At 36.5% G+C, this 14,778-nt stretch overlaps 1 protein-coding gene across 11 annotated transcripts in view; it reads right to left on the bottom strand.

The window, feature by feature from the left end:
- Positions 1-7,170: 7,170 nt before the first annotated feature.
- The window catches only part of LOC134804505 (guanine nucleotide-releasing factor 2), a 54,314-nt gene continuing 46,706 nt past the window's right edge, over positions 7,171-14,778 (bottom strand). For 8 of the 11 annotated variants that reach the window (XM_063777576.1, XM_063777568.1, XM_063777572.1 and 5 more), the window contains 9 exons: positions 14,232-14,339; positions 13,803-14,001; positions 12,705-12,716; positions 9,904-10,063; positions 9,565-9,706; positions 9,091-9,348; positions 8,658-8,911; positions 7,773-7,904; positions 7,171-7,378 (listed from right to left, as the gene is read on the bottom strand). In XM_063777576.1, the coding sequence (XP_063633646.1) occupies positions 7,210-7,378; positions 7,773-7,904; positions 8,658-8,911; positions 9,091-9,348; positions 9,565-9,706; positions 9,904-10,063; positions 12,705-12,716; positions 13,803-14,001; positions 14,232-14,339 (1,434 nt within the window). In that variant the 3' untranslated portion in view covers positions 7,171-7,209. The remainder of the gene's footprint in view (positions 7,379-7,772; positions 7,905-8,657; positions 8,912-9,090; positions 9,349-9,564; positions 9,707-9,903; positions 10,064-12,704; positions 12,717-13,802; positions 14,002-14,231; positions 14,340-14,778) is intronic. The other 3 variants (XM_063777569.1, XM_063777579.1, XM_063777571.1) reach the window with 2 other exon arrangements.

Below are 14,778 nucleotides of genomic sequence, written 5' to 3'. Positions count from 1 at the left end.
ATGGTTAATGGCCAGCATTTTCAATTTGCATTAACTTTCGGCCAACACTGGTGTACAGTGCAGGGGCCTTAACACATATTCGTTCCTCGAATTAGACAGCTAGATCATGACTAGTTAATGTTTTTAATTTTCCGTATGGTAATTTTCACATAGTAGGTAGTTTGTGTGTGGCCACAGCTGCCATCTCCATACCAAAATATGTACGCAGCTGAAATTACATTTGTCCTATTTATACTTTAGTGTGAATTTAAAGTTTACCACGAATAAAATATATGATTTCTGATTTCGGCTGTCACCGTACCCAAGCTATGTGAAAAATACTACATACCTAAGTATAAAACTTTTTAATATGAACTGTCGGTTGAATTATTTGCAGAGCCTTAACAGACGCATTTATTCAATTAAAAACAATCTTCTGAAAAGGTTAAAAAATATTTTTTTAGTTAAATAGCTACAAGTACATTACATACATCAAGCTGGTTCCTAACTATCCTCCTGAGGCCGGCCAGCCATACAAGGAAAACATCCAAAAAATTTCAGTGAACTTTGATTCTACAGTGTAAGAGAAACAGGGTTGATTTTGTTGTTTGAAAATTGAACGTGACAAAACAAATGCAACTCTTTCTCAAAAAAAAAATATACGAAGGGGCATAGCTGTAGATTGCCTAAAAATATTTTCTGAAATCCAGAGAGGAAAATGGGGACATTTGTATGGGGAATTAAGCAGTCGTCCACTATCCTCTTAAGCCGTAAGCGGCGATGGCAACCAACTGAACTGAGAGGTAATAAATAGCTTCGCATATGATAACATATTTTTGTATTAACGATAATTGGACTGACTAAATATACAATTAGCAAATTATAGGTAGTAAAACGTTTTTAATTTAATCTGTCTAATGTTCGTAACATTATAATTACGGTGCAAATAATCTAATTACTAAGCATAAGCAATACAAATGCACAATACGCAACTGGCAAACACAATAGTTATACTAATAATGTCTAATATTGGCTAAATAAGTTGAAACTACGGCAGATCCTCTGATAATTTATTTAAAGTACCTATTTCACCTCTACTATTAATAAAGTATACAATTTTACGCTCTATAACTTAATATTAAAGAAAAACATGTTTGTCTTGTAAATATGGTGTTATTTTATTTTACAAATAATAAAAACTTGACACGCAGATTTAGACTGTACATACATGCAAATCACATATACTTAGTACGTCTTTATGGTTAACTCAGTAAAAAAGTAATTTACAATAAAAAGTATATTTATAATATGTATAATATAATATAAAAAAAACTTTACTTAAAGTAAGGTTTAACATGAATATGATAAGATAAGGTGTAAAAAAATCGTTTTATGAATAGACACTAATAATATAATCCATTTCGTACATTATGGCATTTCTTTTAAACATAATACTGAACTCGCTAATACAACACAATTATATGTATGCCGTTCATTCCGATGTAATCTATCTACGATCGTAACCGCTATGTTTAAACATCGACTTGTAAACAAATCACCGTACAAACGAGTAGATGCAAGTCGAACTATACTCTACCTCTACTTACATCATCCGCTACCTCTGTTTGCGTTAAACTCTAACGCTGCCTATTCACCTCACCGTATTTGCCCCGTATATTCATGTAACATCTCATTCCTTAAAATAGAAAACAAAAGAGATTCAGAGCTGTATTAGCCTAAATACGGCGACGTGAATAGACAACTTGAGAAGCGGAATATTCGCCCACACCTGTGAGCTCGCCGTCCCGGGCTTTAAAACGAACCCGACAGGTTGCTAACCCTTTCATTGCTAATATTGCAATATATTGGAGCCGTTCGGTACTTGGTCACTGCCAGACCAGTCTTACAAAATACCTTATATATTTCCAATGAAGTAATGGGATATCCTAACATTGTCAAATATAATGAACAATTAATTAATGCAGTCTTTAAATATATTTCCCGTCACTAAATTTTACAATTACATAAACATTCTTACACTAAATAAATAATATCAAACAAAAATCATGATCTTAGGAACATAGCTAGCAAACGAGTCATATTTTTCAATGCATTGAATGTAAGGTGGTCCTCAGCAGTTCTTAACTGCCTGAAAGAGTATTTTCACAGTGCGACTTCTACTTTACCGATGTTTTATGTGGGTATAGAAATATTGGTAACGGGATCGGGGTGGAAAGCTTGAATGCCACATGGACTCCGAATATCTTAAATTTCAATAACCAAACAAAAGTAGGTACTTATCTACATTAATAATTATTTTTTTTTAGTCGGGTCTTTCACTAATATTTTAAGGATCTTCCCAATATGATAAGAAAAACTTCCCAAAAATGTTTCGAATGCTAGGTAGTATTCGAAACATTTTTGGGAAGTTATTATGTGTGTAATTGAGTAAGTAATTACTGGTTATGTATTTGGTGCCAGCTAAGGTAAAGTAATATTCCAAAGAAATCTATCAAAAAGTCATGTGGCATATTAACAGTCCCATTTCCTCCTTTAAGCTTGTGCCTGGCATGTACATTTTAACGGTACTGAAATAAAACCTTTTATATACATATATATATATATCGAGTAAGATATTCTTTTTGTATAATATAATGCATACGCAGAATCATAATGTTCAATCTTAATAACAATTCTCTTACCGAAAAAAAAACATTGAAAAATTATAAGTTATAAAATATGTTATAAATAATATACAATTTGAAACCTCGCTCTAGCTACATTTTAAACAAAGAAGTCGCCAACAGGTTTCCTATGCTGCACTTACAACACAAACTACTACTACTTCGCCTCTCAATAATACATCAGCGTAAAATCAGTAAAGCATTGTAGAATGTCCTAAATATTGGTCTAGTTATTGCACGGAACATTATGTTCCTCCAAATAATGCACTACCTGATATATTACATTAACTTAGCGACAGATAAATATTGGGGTTTGTTTTTTAACGCTTACAGCTAACATTCTCTAATATAATTGCCTACATAACGAGGGCGTCAATACGACAGAGTAGCAAGCAGCGCTACATGAGTAGTATCACAATTGTGCAACGATTCTACAACACCATCAAAATTTATTGCTATTTCTTTTAATTCGAACTCGATCGTCTTAAGGCAAAACAAACACCGATTATGAATTCTTGCTAAAAATTACCTAGGCCCTCGGCTGTCGAGAACAGCGAATAAAATCCGTGCGCTAGGCTACGATATAAGCCTCGTCTGACACTAAAATTCTTAGAGTAAAATGACACAATCCGTGACCATAGAATAGACAAGTAAACATCTCAAAAGTATGTTATATTCAAATATGGTTGCTGCCTTTAGGTAGCAACTTATAAGAAAAATATAATTTTCTGAATATCAAAAATAAAAAGTAACTTCGACTTTAATATTTTAAAGAACACGCACAAAAATATCGCATTAAATATTTCTACTAAATGGATGATTGATTAACTTATCCTTATGGCATTTTTACATTCGTTTAAAACATTGGATGGTTAATGTAATGTCTATGCGTACTTTAAAACTGGAAGATGTACCTAGCCTAATAACTGTCACATTAGTTGGAAGATTCGTTTATCCTAGTACAATTTTAAAGATACTTGGTTGTAAAAGAGGTTTTAGATGATGATGATACCTATAACTTCAATGCTAGTGAAAAGTCAAATGCTAAATCTCACTTTGACGTACAATTTTGTACTATATGTCCTTCGATTTACAATGACGTCGCCTCAATTGTACTATGCCATCATCAAACGTTGCCGCGATCCCTTTAAAATTACTCTAGTAAACATATGAAAGTAGGACACTTGTTTTGTGTTTAAAATTTGGCACGCAGTTGATTGATTTATTACGGGAATAGATTGAATAGACGGCGGGGATTTTGCCTTGAGAAGTAAGGGTCCATTAAGTTCCGTTTTAGCAAAATTACTTCTACGATGTTTTCATAACATGGAAGCCCTATTACACAATTTTAATAAATAATTATTATCTCCACAAACCAAATAGTTACACTTCCAAGATAGATCCAAGACACAGTTGATGACCAACCGCGCGAAACGTAGTGTAATGGTAGATGGGCGGGATATGTAGTATGTCGACGAGTATATCTACTTGGGCCAGTTAGTGTCATTCGACAACAGTCAGTTCAAAGAAATTGATCACCGTATCGCAAACGCCTGGAAGAGCTTCTGGTCCATGAAGACGCTAATGAAGGGCAACCTTCCACTCTCTTTAAAGCGCAAACTCCTCGACATGTGTATCCTGCCTATCCTTACCTACGGCGCCCAAACATGTCTCAAACTGAAACTGAAAAGTCCAGACTCAAGGTTTGCCAGAGAGCAATGGAACGCAGCATACTGGGTGTTCGTAGAACCGACCGTATTAGAAACGCCGAACTGCGTTCCAAAACTGGCATTGTGGATGTGGGCATGAAGGCCGCAAAGCTGAAATGGGACTGGGCAGGGCACATCTGCCGAATGCACCCAGAACGCTGGGCCAAAGTATCCACGGACTGGATCCCAATGGATGGATCTCGGGGCAGAGGAAGACCCAAACGGAGATGGTGGGACAACCTAGATACATTCTGTGTGGAATGGCGGGAGTGTGCTTTAGACAGAGACAAAGTGGCGGGAGAGAGGGGAGGCCTTTGCCCAGCAGTGGGACACACTAAAGAAAAAAAATATTATCTCAACTTTAAAAACAAAACAATCCGTCCTGTTTCATATAATAATATAAATTATATAAGGCAAATGTTGTCAAACCCCGCCGATAGAATAACATTATTATTATACTATTATACTGATACATGACAATGGGAACACGTTTATTGGTCAGTGGCGTTGCTTATTACATTTTAAATGTAATCATAATAAATCGTTAGGAGATGCCAAAACGACGTTTTACTTAATATTCTAATGTCACTTTTATATTTGATGATCGTATAAATTGTAGCTATATAAAAGAATAATAAATAAACCTCCGTTTATAGGATACATTTTGCCAGCATTTACAACGACACAGTAAAATAAAAGAAAAACTATTTATTGTAGAATAAACATTAAATACATTTTTGCTGTTTTAAAGACGGTTTACATTTTTTTAAACATACCTAGTGATAATGATAACAATGATTCGCGCGACGCCACTGACCTACCTACTGTTTATTTATTTTTTAATATTATGAAACTTGATTAGAATGACCAATCTTAAAAAGTGATATTGGAAACCTCTAAATAGTTGCTACTGGGAATAAAAGTTTGTATGGAATATAGCTAATTACGAGGCAGATTAAGTTGCTAGTCTATGACTCCTGTAATAACAGTCACAACTCTATTATTGCATTTTAGACACAGTACAACATGGAATGTACTACATTTCTATGTAGTAAAATCCATATTATACAATTTAGTGCGCAGCTTCTGTTAAATTACAATTTAATTTTAGTAATACTATAATAGTGACATGCAAGTTAACTATGATTTATCATTTTGTACAGTAACCAATTTACTAGGATCAGTAATTTACATAGTCTAACTATGTTCCTTATATTTAAACACCATTGCAACATGCAAGATAAGTAATTGGATTGGCAATGTCTAATATAAATCGTTACCTACGCAGAGTCACACAATATGTTAAATGTTGAATGTAATGGCATTGACATTCTAATCAAGCTACATGTCGGGTATAATAAACAAAGCTCACATTGCACATATAGCGATGAGCGCATTTTTAAGATCGACGTTTAATTACCCGCAATGATTTGACACACGGCACAATTTACGCTTAGCCTAGTCGAACACTACAGTGCCAATTACTTTTATTAAATAGGCTTTCTCTATACCAAAAATAAACATTATTAAAAAAACTCACTATTTGGCGGTTTTGGGACTATTTTATCATTTCTACTATATGTCTGGTTCCTACTTTAAGATTAATGGAAAAAGTAATTGGCACTGTATTCTAATTTACTACACTGTATTCAAAATTCCTACTTCAAAAGGTTCTCTAATTCGATGTATGTAATGTTTAAATTTTCGAAGCAAATTTACTTAGATATCGACACCAATGGCAAATACAACAACGAGAAGAATATCAAGGACATTATTCTAAACACCACGGCATCACTCGTTTATTTAGTTCACTACACAAGTCACATGCTGATATGTATAAGACGATAGTATATCCGACTCAAATACTGATAGTGAATATTTGGCTTCAAACTTTACTATGATTTAATTTATTCGTTCCACACGAAAAGCTTTGAGATTTGAAGCGAGGTAAACGCCGGCCGGCGCGCTTCGACGTTCCTCCCGGTTCCATCACAGTTGAAAATCGCACACTTACTATTAATACACTAAAATAATTAGGCCTTTTTAGGACAGATAATCACATTTCATCTTAACTTACACAATTCCTCATCGATATAAGCCAGCTCTTCTCGTCCATAAGATTTCTTGGTCTTTTCTATTCTTTGGATTCTAATTTTATCTGCAACAAATGTATTTACATTAAAACTTCCATGGATTAGTTTTGATAGTATACTATGGCAACCCAACTTTATCTGTAGAAAAATCCGGCAAATCTGAAAAATGTAGGCACGCAAGATCGATCTCCCATACAAATTTTGAATTTCGCGCCTTTTTCTACTAACAAAGACTTAGGGTCGTATTCGACCTGTCCAATTTCTTTGTCCAATGTGTATTTGCGTCTCACATTGCACATTGGACCAAGAAATTAGACAGGTGAAATACCAAACTTACCAGAGTATGGGCAGATTTAGACGGCGCGCGAACTTGCAAGCGATTTTAGTTACATTGCGGACTGTTGGTTGCGTCCAATTCAACGGACCGATCAAAAACCGCAATGTAATGAAACTCGCATGCGAGTTCATGCATCGTCTAAATGAGCCCTATATAGATAGAAGGTATTGAAACAAAGGCAAGTACTCGTAAGTTAATGGGGGCTAGGCTAAGGGCCAGTTGCACCAACCACAATCAACAGACTGATCAACGTCAAGCAGCAGAGAACTATGAAACTTTTCATACAATAAGATTTAGCGAACGCTAAAACGGTAACAGACGGTTTGGTGCAACCGACCCTAAGTATTGTATCGGATGTGCGTACTGACCGCCATGGTCAGCCGGGCGCAGTTGAGCAGCGACGCTAGCTAGGCAGTGGGCGGCGCGGGCGGCGCGGGCGCGGCGGCGGCGCGCGGTCGCCCGCTGCGCGGCTTTAGGCTCTCCGATATCTGCCACATCGCCTCCTCACTTAACACGTCGTCGAACTCGTTGAACATGGCTTGGATACGTTCGTTCTTCTTAAACTTGTACTGTCTGCTGCGAAAATAAATCAATCCTGAATAAACAGGCCAGTTATAACTTATATTTATTGCTGTTTTTTAGTTAGTTCATTTATGGTAAATTTATGGCTAGGGTAAATGTTTATTGTAGTTTTTATATCCACCCTCCATATTAACCCTTTGAATGCCACGCTTATCATGTGCGGCGCCACGATCATAATATCGACGAAGGAGGACAACTCGTCTCGCTACTGGCGCGCAAAATCACCGTATACATGCAATAACCCAAAGGGCTTTGCTTTAAAACTACTCTCCTTCTTCTTCTTCCTCAGCGAGTATGCGCCCACTGTTGGGCATACGCCTCTCCAAAACTCCTCCTAGCAAACTACTGATAACATAAAAATATAAGTACGACAAACTAAAATACACACTCTTTGTGGAATCTCTTCATATTTTCCATGATGTGGTACTGTTGCCATCGCTTTGTGAAGTTGATGCTTCCGTCGGGCAATAGGTCTGGGTTGCCGATGTGGACGAAAGTCAGATCTTGGAGTACTAGACCACTGTCAAAAGAAAAATAATGTCAACGACAAATGTATCCAGGTCATGCTCTAGAATAAAAGAACAGTATAAACTCGTAGTTGACTATATACAAACGAACCATGACATTCGTTAGGTACGGTCAGCCAAGAAAGTGGTCTACCACTTTTCGACTCTATCAATCAATCCTAGACCACTTTCTTGCCTGACTGTACTCTCCTGAATTTCGGTGATGGGGTATGCCATATTAAACATGCAAATCCATACACTGAATACATATACATAATAGGGCAAATGGTAACGTGTATATCAAGTAAAACAAATTAGTGGCTTGATATTCGTTTCGATAAAAGAGTGAATCAAATTTATTTTTTTGTAATTTTTCTGCCCTATCAGCCAGTTATTCAATTTGTAATGTTAGGTAAATAAACAATTTGTATTTTGTATTAGTATACAAATAAGCCAAGTACTAACAAAATGTATTTAAGGTAAATTAAAATTGACCTCTAATGCGGTTCTTTACATAGTGGCTCTCAGGAGAATGTGACCAACTCAACAAGTGACAAAAAGTTAATTTATTTATTTATTTATTTATTTAGAATTTTAATTCAGGCAACAAGGCCCATATTACAAATACCTTACAGACTAACATACATATGTATGTTATAAACTTAAAACTAAACACTATTTGCTTTTTATTTATTTTTTAATACACCCAAATAATTGAACTCCTCTAATGGTTGCGTACGCAGGGTAATAAGGAGAGTGATAGTTACATGTAGGGTATGCAGGGCGGCTGCGTCTCCGCCAGGGCATTCCTGTAGGCGCGGAAAGAGGAAGACGAGTCGATGATGGCGCAGTGGTCGTGCAGCGCCTCGACGATGGCGCGCGGCCAGCCCAGCCGCTGCACGGGCGGCGAGTCTAGCGCCGACACCAGCGCTAGGTACGAGTTGAAGTTGTGGATTTTACGCAACGCCTTCATAACTTTTAGAAAGCACCGGGCGTAGCGTTCCCGTTTTTGCACTTCGTCCTGGAACAGAAGTATTTTTAGGTTGCTTAAGAAGGTTTTTGGTGTTGTTTTACAGATTATGGTGACTGATTAAAGTGATACGATCTCAGTAGCAAGTTTTAAAAGTAGGTATTTTAAAACCGATTCATCAGGTTTAATAAGATGTAACGAAGTATCATTTATATGTAAAAAGTACACACCTGTTCTAAAATTCGCGAGCGTGCCCAGTAGCTCATCTTATTGAAGTGCTCCGTGAACCTTGTGAGGTTCGGAGAGCTCTCCTCGGACTGGTCGCGCGGCCACGACAGCACCTCGGCCGTGGTGATGCGCGCGAACAGCGCGGCGTCCAGCAACGTCATCTGCTCCGCGAGCTCGGACGGCTTGAAGTCGAGCAGCGTGTCGCGCCGGAGAGATACGCTCGAGTAGCACGGAGACTCGTATTCGTATCTAGTGTTGGCCTGAGATAATATACTCAATTACTATTAGAAGGTACACAGGTTTATTAATTTATGTGACTTTCACATGTTACATGATGATATTTATTAGGTCGACCTGGGTATAAATGTATTTATTTATTTTACCTCGACAATATAGACGTGTAACGTCCATAATTCAGAATAAATATAAAATGCAGTGCCATACTGGCGTGCGTAAATGATAGTGAAAAAAGTTACCTGTTGTTGGTTATGCAACTGCTTTTGCTTGTCAACCAAAATTTGCCTTAGTGCTTTAGCGATTGGCAACTCTTCGACTTCAATAAGCCAATAAATAAATTCCATAATTTTCTGCATTAGAGATTCTTCAAGGTCCGTCATCCTGAAATAAATAAAATAAAATCAACATCCCTGTCCGTGTCTTCATTTGAATAACAAAATATGCGTTTCTACAGGGATGTAGACAATATAACTGTTTAACTACACTAAATGCTATAACCCATCTCTAATTAAAATCGCTCGTGTAGGCTCCTATTTAATCAGCGTTATAAATGCAAAGTACAATAATGTGTAACTTACGTAAGATCATTTACAACCCTAGTGAGCAGACTGAGCGTGGAGCGCAGCTCGTGGGGACGCGACTTGAAGTGGTGCGCGCGGCGCGTCAGCCGCGCCACGAGCTCGCGCGGCGCCACCCACGTGCGGTACGTGGCCAGGAACGCCTCCTGGTACGCGAAGTCTGTGCACACATATCAAACTTAACACACCTCTGGCCAAACTTCCTTACCTTATATAGAATACAAGAGATAACATCATACCAATCAGACCATACCAGACCAAAATAGATAAAATCTCTATAATATCTAGACGATGCCAAATTTAAAGCGTGCATAGAGATTTTAATAATAAAGAGACGAATCTATTTTGTGGACTAATTATTGACTCAGGTGTTTAGCGACGCATCAGTTGTAGTGTTTTGAATTGTTTGCAAAGTCGTACGATAAACACGTATACAAAATCAGGTGAATTCAGTTGGCCAATAATCAGTCATACTGCACGTTTTGGATCAGTAAAGAAACACTTCTCTTGTATTCTCGTATCTATGCTTCACAGTAAAAAGTTCAGTTATATTTTACTGAACCTATCTTGCCGATTTTTAATCTTTATGAATAATATTATAGTTACTACATTACTGATTGATTATTCAGTTGGTGAAGAACTATCTTAAATAGTCCTTTACTAATAATGCAAAAATATAATGCCTACAATTATTTTAGCACAAACTTGAAAAAAGTTAGTAGATAACAAAAAAGAGGAGCTTCCCCAAAGCGCATCCTTTCAATAGTATGTCAAAAATATTAAAAACGAACGATTTGATTTGATTAAATATTCATGATTGTTTTAATGGCTTCCTCGTGTACGTACATCAACATGTAAGATAACTTAGATAACTATCACAAGGTTTCACTTTGGGAAAAATTGTCTAGAGCAAAGCGAAAACGTTTGATTCGCAAATATATGTATGTGCCCTGAAGCATCTCTTGAAATTTAGAACCAGTTACACCAACCACATGTGATGGCTTGAGTTCGTCAACTTCACCAACAACGCCACTTTTCCATAAAAAGAGTCACCTTAATGGTGGTTTTCGTGGTGTTGCTATATTACACCACAAGATTTAACGAAGACGTACTCTATTACATTCACAAACATTTTATTGCACGAGTAAGGATGATGGTAAGGATGATGGTAAGGAGGTCCTATAATATTATGAATTCTATAATTACTTTATTTCAATTTTTTGTCGATAAGAATGGGGTTGGTGCAACCGGCCCTAATTCGTACTTGAAAGTCCGGCTTTGAAAACAGAAAAACCAAATTACACTATTTAAATACTTATACATTAAACTTGCTTTATTTATTGTATTAATAGTGTCTTATTGATAGGTCGAAATATCAAGTGACAAGAGCTTATATGGAAAGACATCAGGGTCAACAAAGTATGTATGTAGTGTATTTAAATATTTCTTACTGTGCTCATGCTCACTTTGTGACTAGGTAAGTCAGAATTTAAATGAAAATCTTTACAACATGCGCGATAAGCAGCTACATTTTTAAAACCTTACAGCAAGATAGTAACTGCTGCCAGATATACAGGTCAAACTTCTTAGATATTCATTTGAGGGTTTAAAATAGTAGACGAGGGTAAAAATTGACATTTATGCCCTTGTTGTACACTCTGCTTTTCACTTCGATTGAGAGGAAAATAAAACACATTTTCACGGCAATTTACACCACGAAATTGTCGTAAAGCGAAAGAACATAATACATAACCAATTCCCGCCAACTAACTTTTTAATTATTTTTTTAAATTTGCAACATGTGATCAGAGTTTCAGACGCTTGGTTTTCTGCCAAGTCAAACATTTCGGAGCAATTTTGAACGATAATCGACTCCTATTTTATGTGATTTACTTACTAAATTTAATGACAGAAAATACGGATTTCTAATAAATTGTAGCAAAAATAAAATAATATAACAAGTTTTGTCATCTACACAATTTTATTGCTCAGTAAAATTGTACAATATGTTTTAACTGTTTGGCTGTTGAGACCGATTACCTTAGTCTTAGAAGAAAATTTTACTTTTATGCTCTAGAGCATAATATGCTCTAGAGCATAAAATGCGATTTTATGTCGTCTACGCACGACATAAAGGTGCACTTTTTGAGCATGAGAAGTGAAAATGGATTTGTTACACAATTACTATTCTGATATTTGACTCCCCATTCCATAAATAACGATACTTTTGCCTAAATTGTTAATTGAAAGTACCCTCAAAAATACTATAAAATGTATACTTAGTCATGTTTTTAAAAAAACATATGCATTTTACTTTCCTTGTATTAGAAATGAAAAGTAGAGTGTGAAGAACTCGGGTGAAAGGCATCATTTCAGCCTCGGACTATTGGCGCTCTCACTGTGTTCGAGCGCCAAACTAACTCGGCAGAAATGAGTGACTTTCATCCCTTGGTTAACAATCTACTATTGTACGAGTATGTACATTTCTATTCACAAGTGTATATCTAAGCTTAATGCTTATGTCATTTACGTAATAGATGTTTATGTTGTAATTTATGTGTATTTATGTTAATTTCCTCAAAAGAATACACTGTTTAATAGTCAACTTTTCTGTTTTCTGACATTATTAAATAAACTTGTGCAATGAAGCTATAACTAGAATTATTTACAAATTATCATTAGCATGGCACTAGTTTCGATTTGGCGGCATTATCATTCAAAGCAAAAGCACTAGTAGAAAAAGAACGTATACATCCATGTATTGTCTCAGCCCCAAACCATACACTGAATCGACCACTTACACTCGTCCGTCTCTGTAAAGTGAAAGCATGAAAGTTATAAGATTAAAAGCCATGGGATGTGTACCTAACTTTTAGAGAAACGTCAATTCATTCGTGACAACTAACACGCTTAATTTTAATGATAGGTCACTCCCAAAATCATGCACAAGATAAACCAATTGGGAACCCATTTATTGACCAACGTGACTGCCGCTCCAGAATCATGCAGTGTGCAAATATTCTCAATGGATTCTTTAACCACATATAATCTTGTTATTGTCTCAGGAAAACATGTTATCGTGCTTACACTCTTGGAATTACTGACTAGCACTTTTCAATCTTTTCATGGCTTGATAGTGTAAATTTCGCCGCAAAGTTAACAGAGTAAGTATACAGTTTACCATGCAAGTTATGATTATGATTACCATGATGATCTTGTTGTTTATTCACCAAAGCTAGCCGAGAATAAGTTTAATGAGTGAGCGTGAGTAAGTTTACCTCAATACATATATTTACAACTCAACTAAATTCACACAATAGGAATATTGAATGTATTTAAAATAAATTATTTCATACCATGCATGCAATAAAGCACCAAAACATTATTAGAGAAACGTAGAGAGCAGTTATTTTTAGACACAATTTCAATTTTATAAATCGTAGAGAACTATAAAGAGTAGCTAACTTGACTATAAGTATAAGGTAGGTAGAGTTATCCCAAGAAAAGTCTGCAACGATTTTGATAGTGACTTGACACATGCAGTGCAAGTGTTATTTTAAACGTCAAACTTATATGAAATTATGACCTATAAATAGCACTTGCACTGCGTGTGCTATCAAAATCGTTCCAGACTTATCTTGGTCAACTCTAGTTCATATAAATTCCATAGTGAAATATTACAGATATCTTTCTTTATTTAGTTCATTTCATGCACGCCAGCTTTGGTGAATCGATCAGTAAAACGGATAGATAAGACAGATAAAAAGTTAATTGCCTAAATCTTTCCTCATTTGTCTTATCTCATGTTACAACATTTGTCACGTTACTATTCACTAGTTCTTATTTAATTTTGACAACGGTAAGTTTTTTTTACTTGATATGCAATACTACATATATACCTTTGGTAGCCTTAGTGGCGAGGACGATGAGGGCGTCCGGATGTCCGCCCCGCACCTCAGGCCCATCTTTGCTGGGCGCCTTCAGAAGTAGGTTCGAGCTAATGTCGGTCTGCAGTATGATGTCTTCAGGATCGGCGTCCGGAGGAGCGGTGTCAGAGTCTTTTGTGGCCGCAATAGGCTCAGTACTGCTTTCGCTCTTCTACACAAATTTATAACATTAGTCATGTTGAGTAAGAAAGCTAGCTGGTGGTTATTTCATAAAACTTGTAACTTATAACTGTAATACAACTGAGGTCTCGTTTTATTAAGGTACGTCAACATCTGAAAAATGTGCCACTTGCCCGCTATTCCTAAATCCGTTACAATATATTCGTTAGATATGACTATTTTTATTACCCAATATTATTGCAAACATATAATTTGACCAACCTGCGACGGCACAGGTGACGGTGTTGGCTCAGGCACCAGCAACTCGTGCTCGTCCTCGACGGGGAACTTGGCCGGAGTGGAAGTACTAATGTAAGATTCATCAGAGTTCTGAAATAAAATCATCGTGTAACTACTTCACGTGTACTTAAAGCTATCCTTTTTGTTTTGACGCATGTTGAGTATGGTTTTTGTAGTGTCTATGTGGTAGTAATGACTCATGATTTATAGCAATAAATTATATAGTACTACCATAGAGAAATAAGTAAGCATAGAGCGCTCACGTCATACAATTGGCTATTAGCCCGGAAGCTTGAAATAATGAAGGCAGACGAGTAAGGGAACCGAGGGAGGAGCGGTGGCGTCCGTTTTAAAACTTGGTATTCACCCATTCGCCCTCTGCCTCAGTCCCCTTACTCGTCATCAAGATGGTAATCCACCTATCGACACGCACGAGAGCGGCACGCACTAACATTGGACAAAGAAATTATGGAGTCTATGGTACTATTATAGCTTAGTTATTTCCACAGGTGGTCACCTCTCTACCTGC

This window comes from Cydia splendana, chromosome Z (assembly GCF_910591565.1).
Source record: "Cydia splendana chromosome Z, ilCydSple1.2, whole genome shotgun sequence".
NCBI classification, from domain to species: domain Eukaryota; kingdom Metazoa; phylum Arthropoda; class Insecta; order Lepidoptera; family Tortricidae; genus Cydia; species Cydia splendana.
This window is presented reverse-complemented; position numbering and strand designations above follow the sequence as displayed.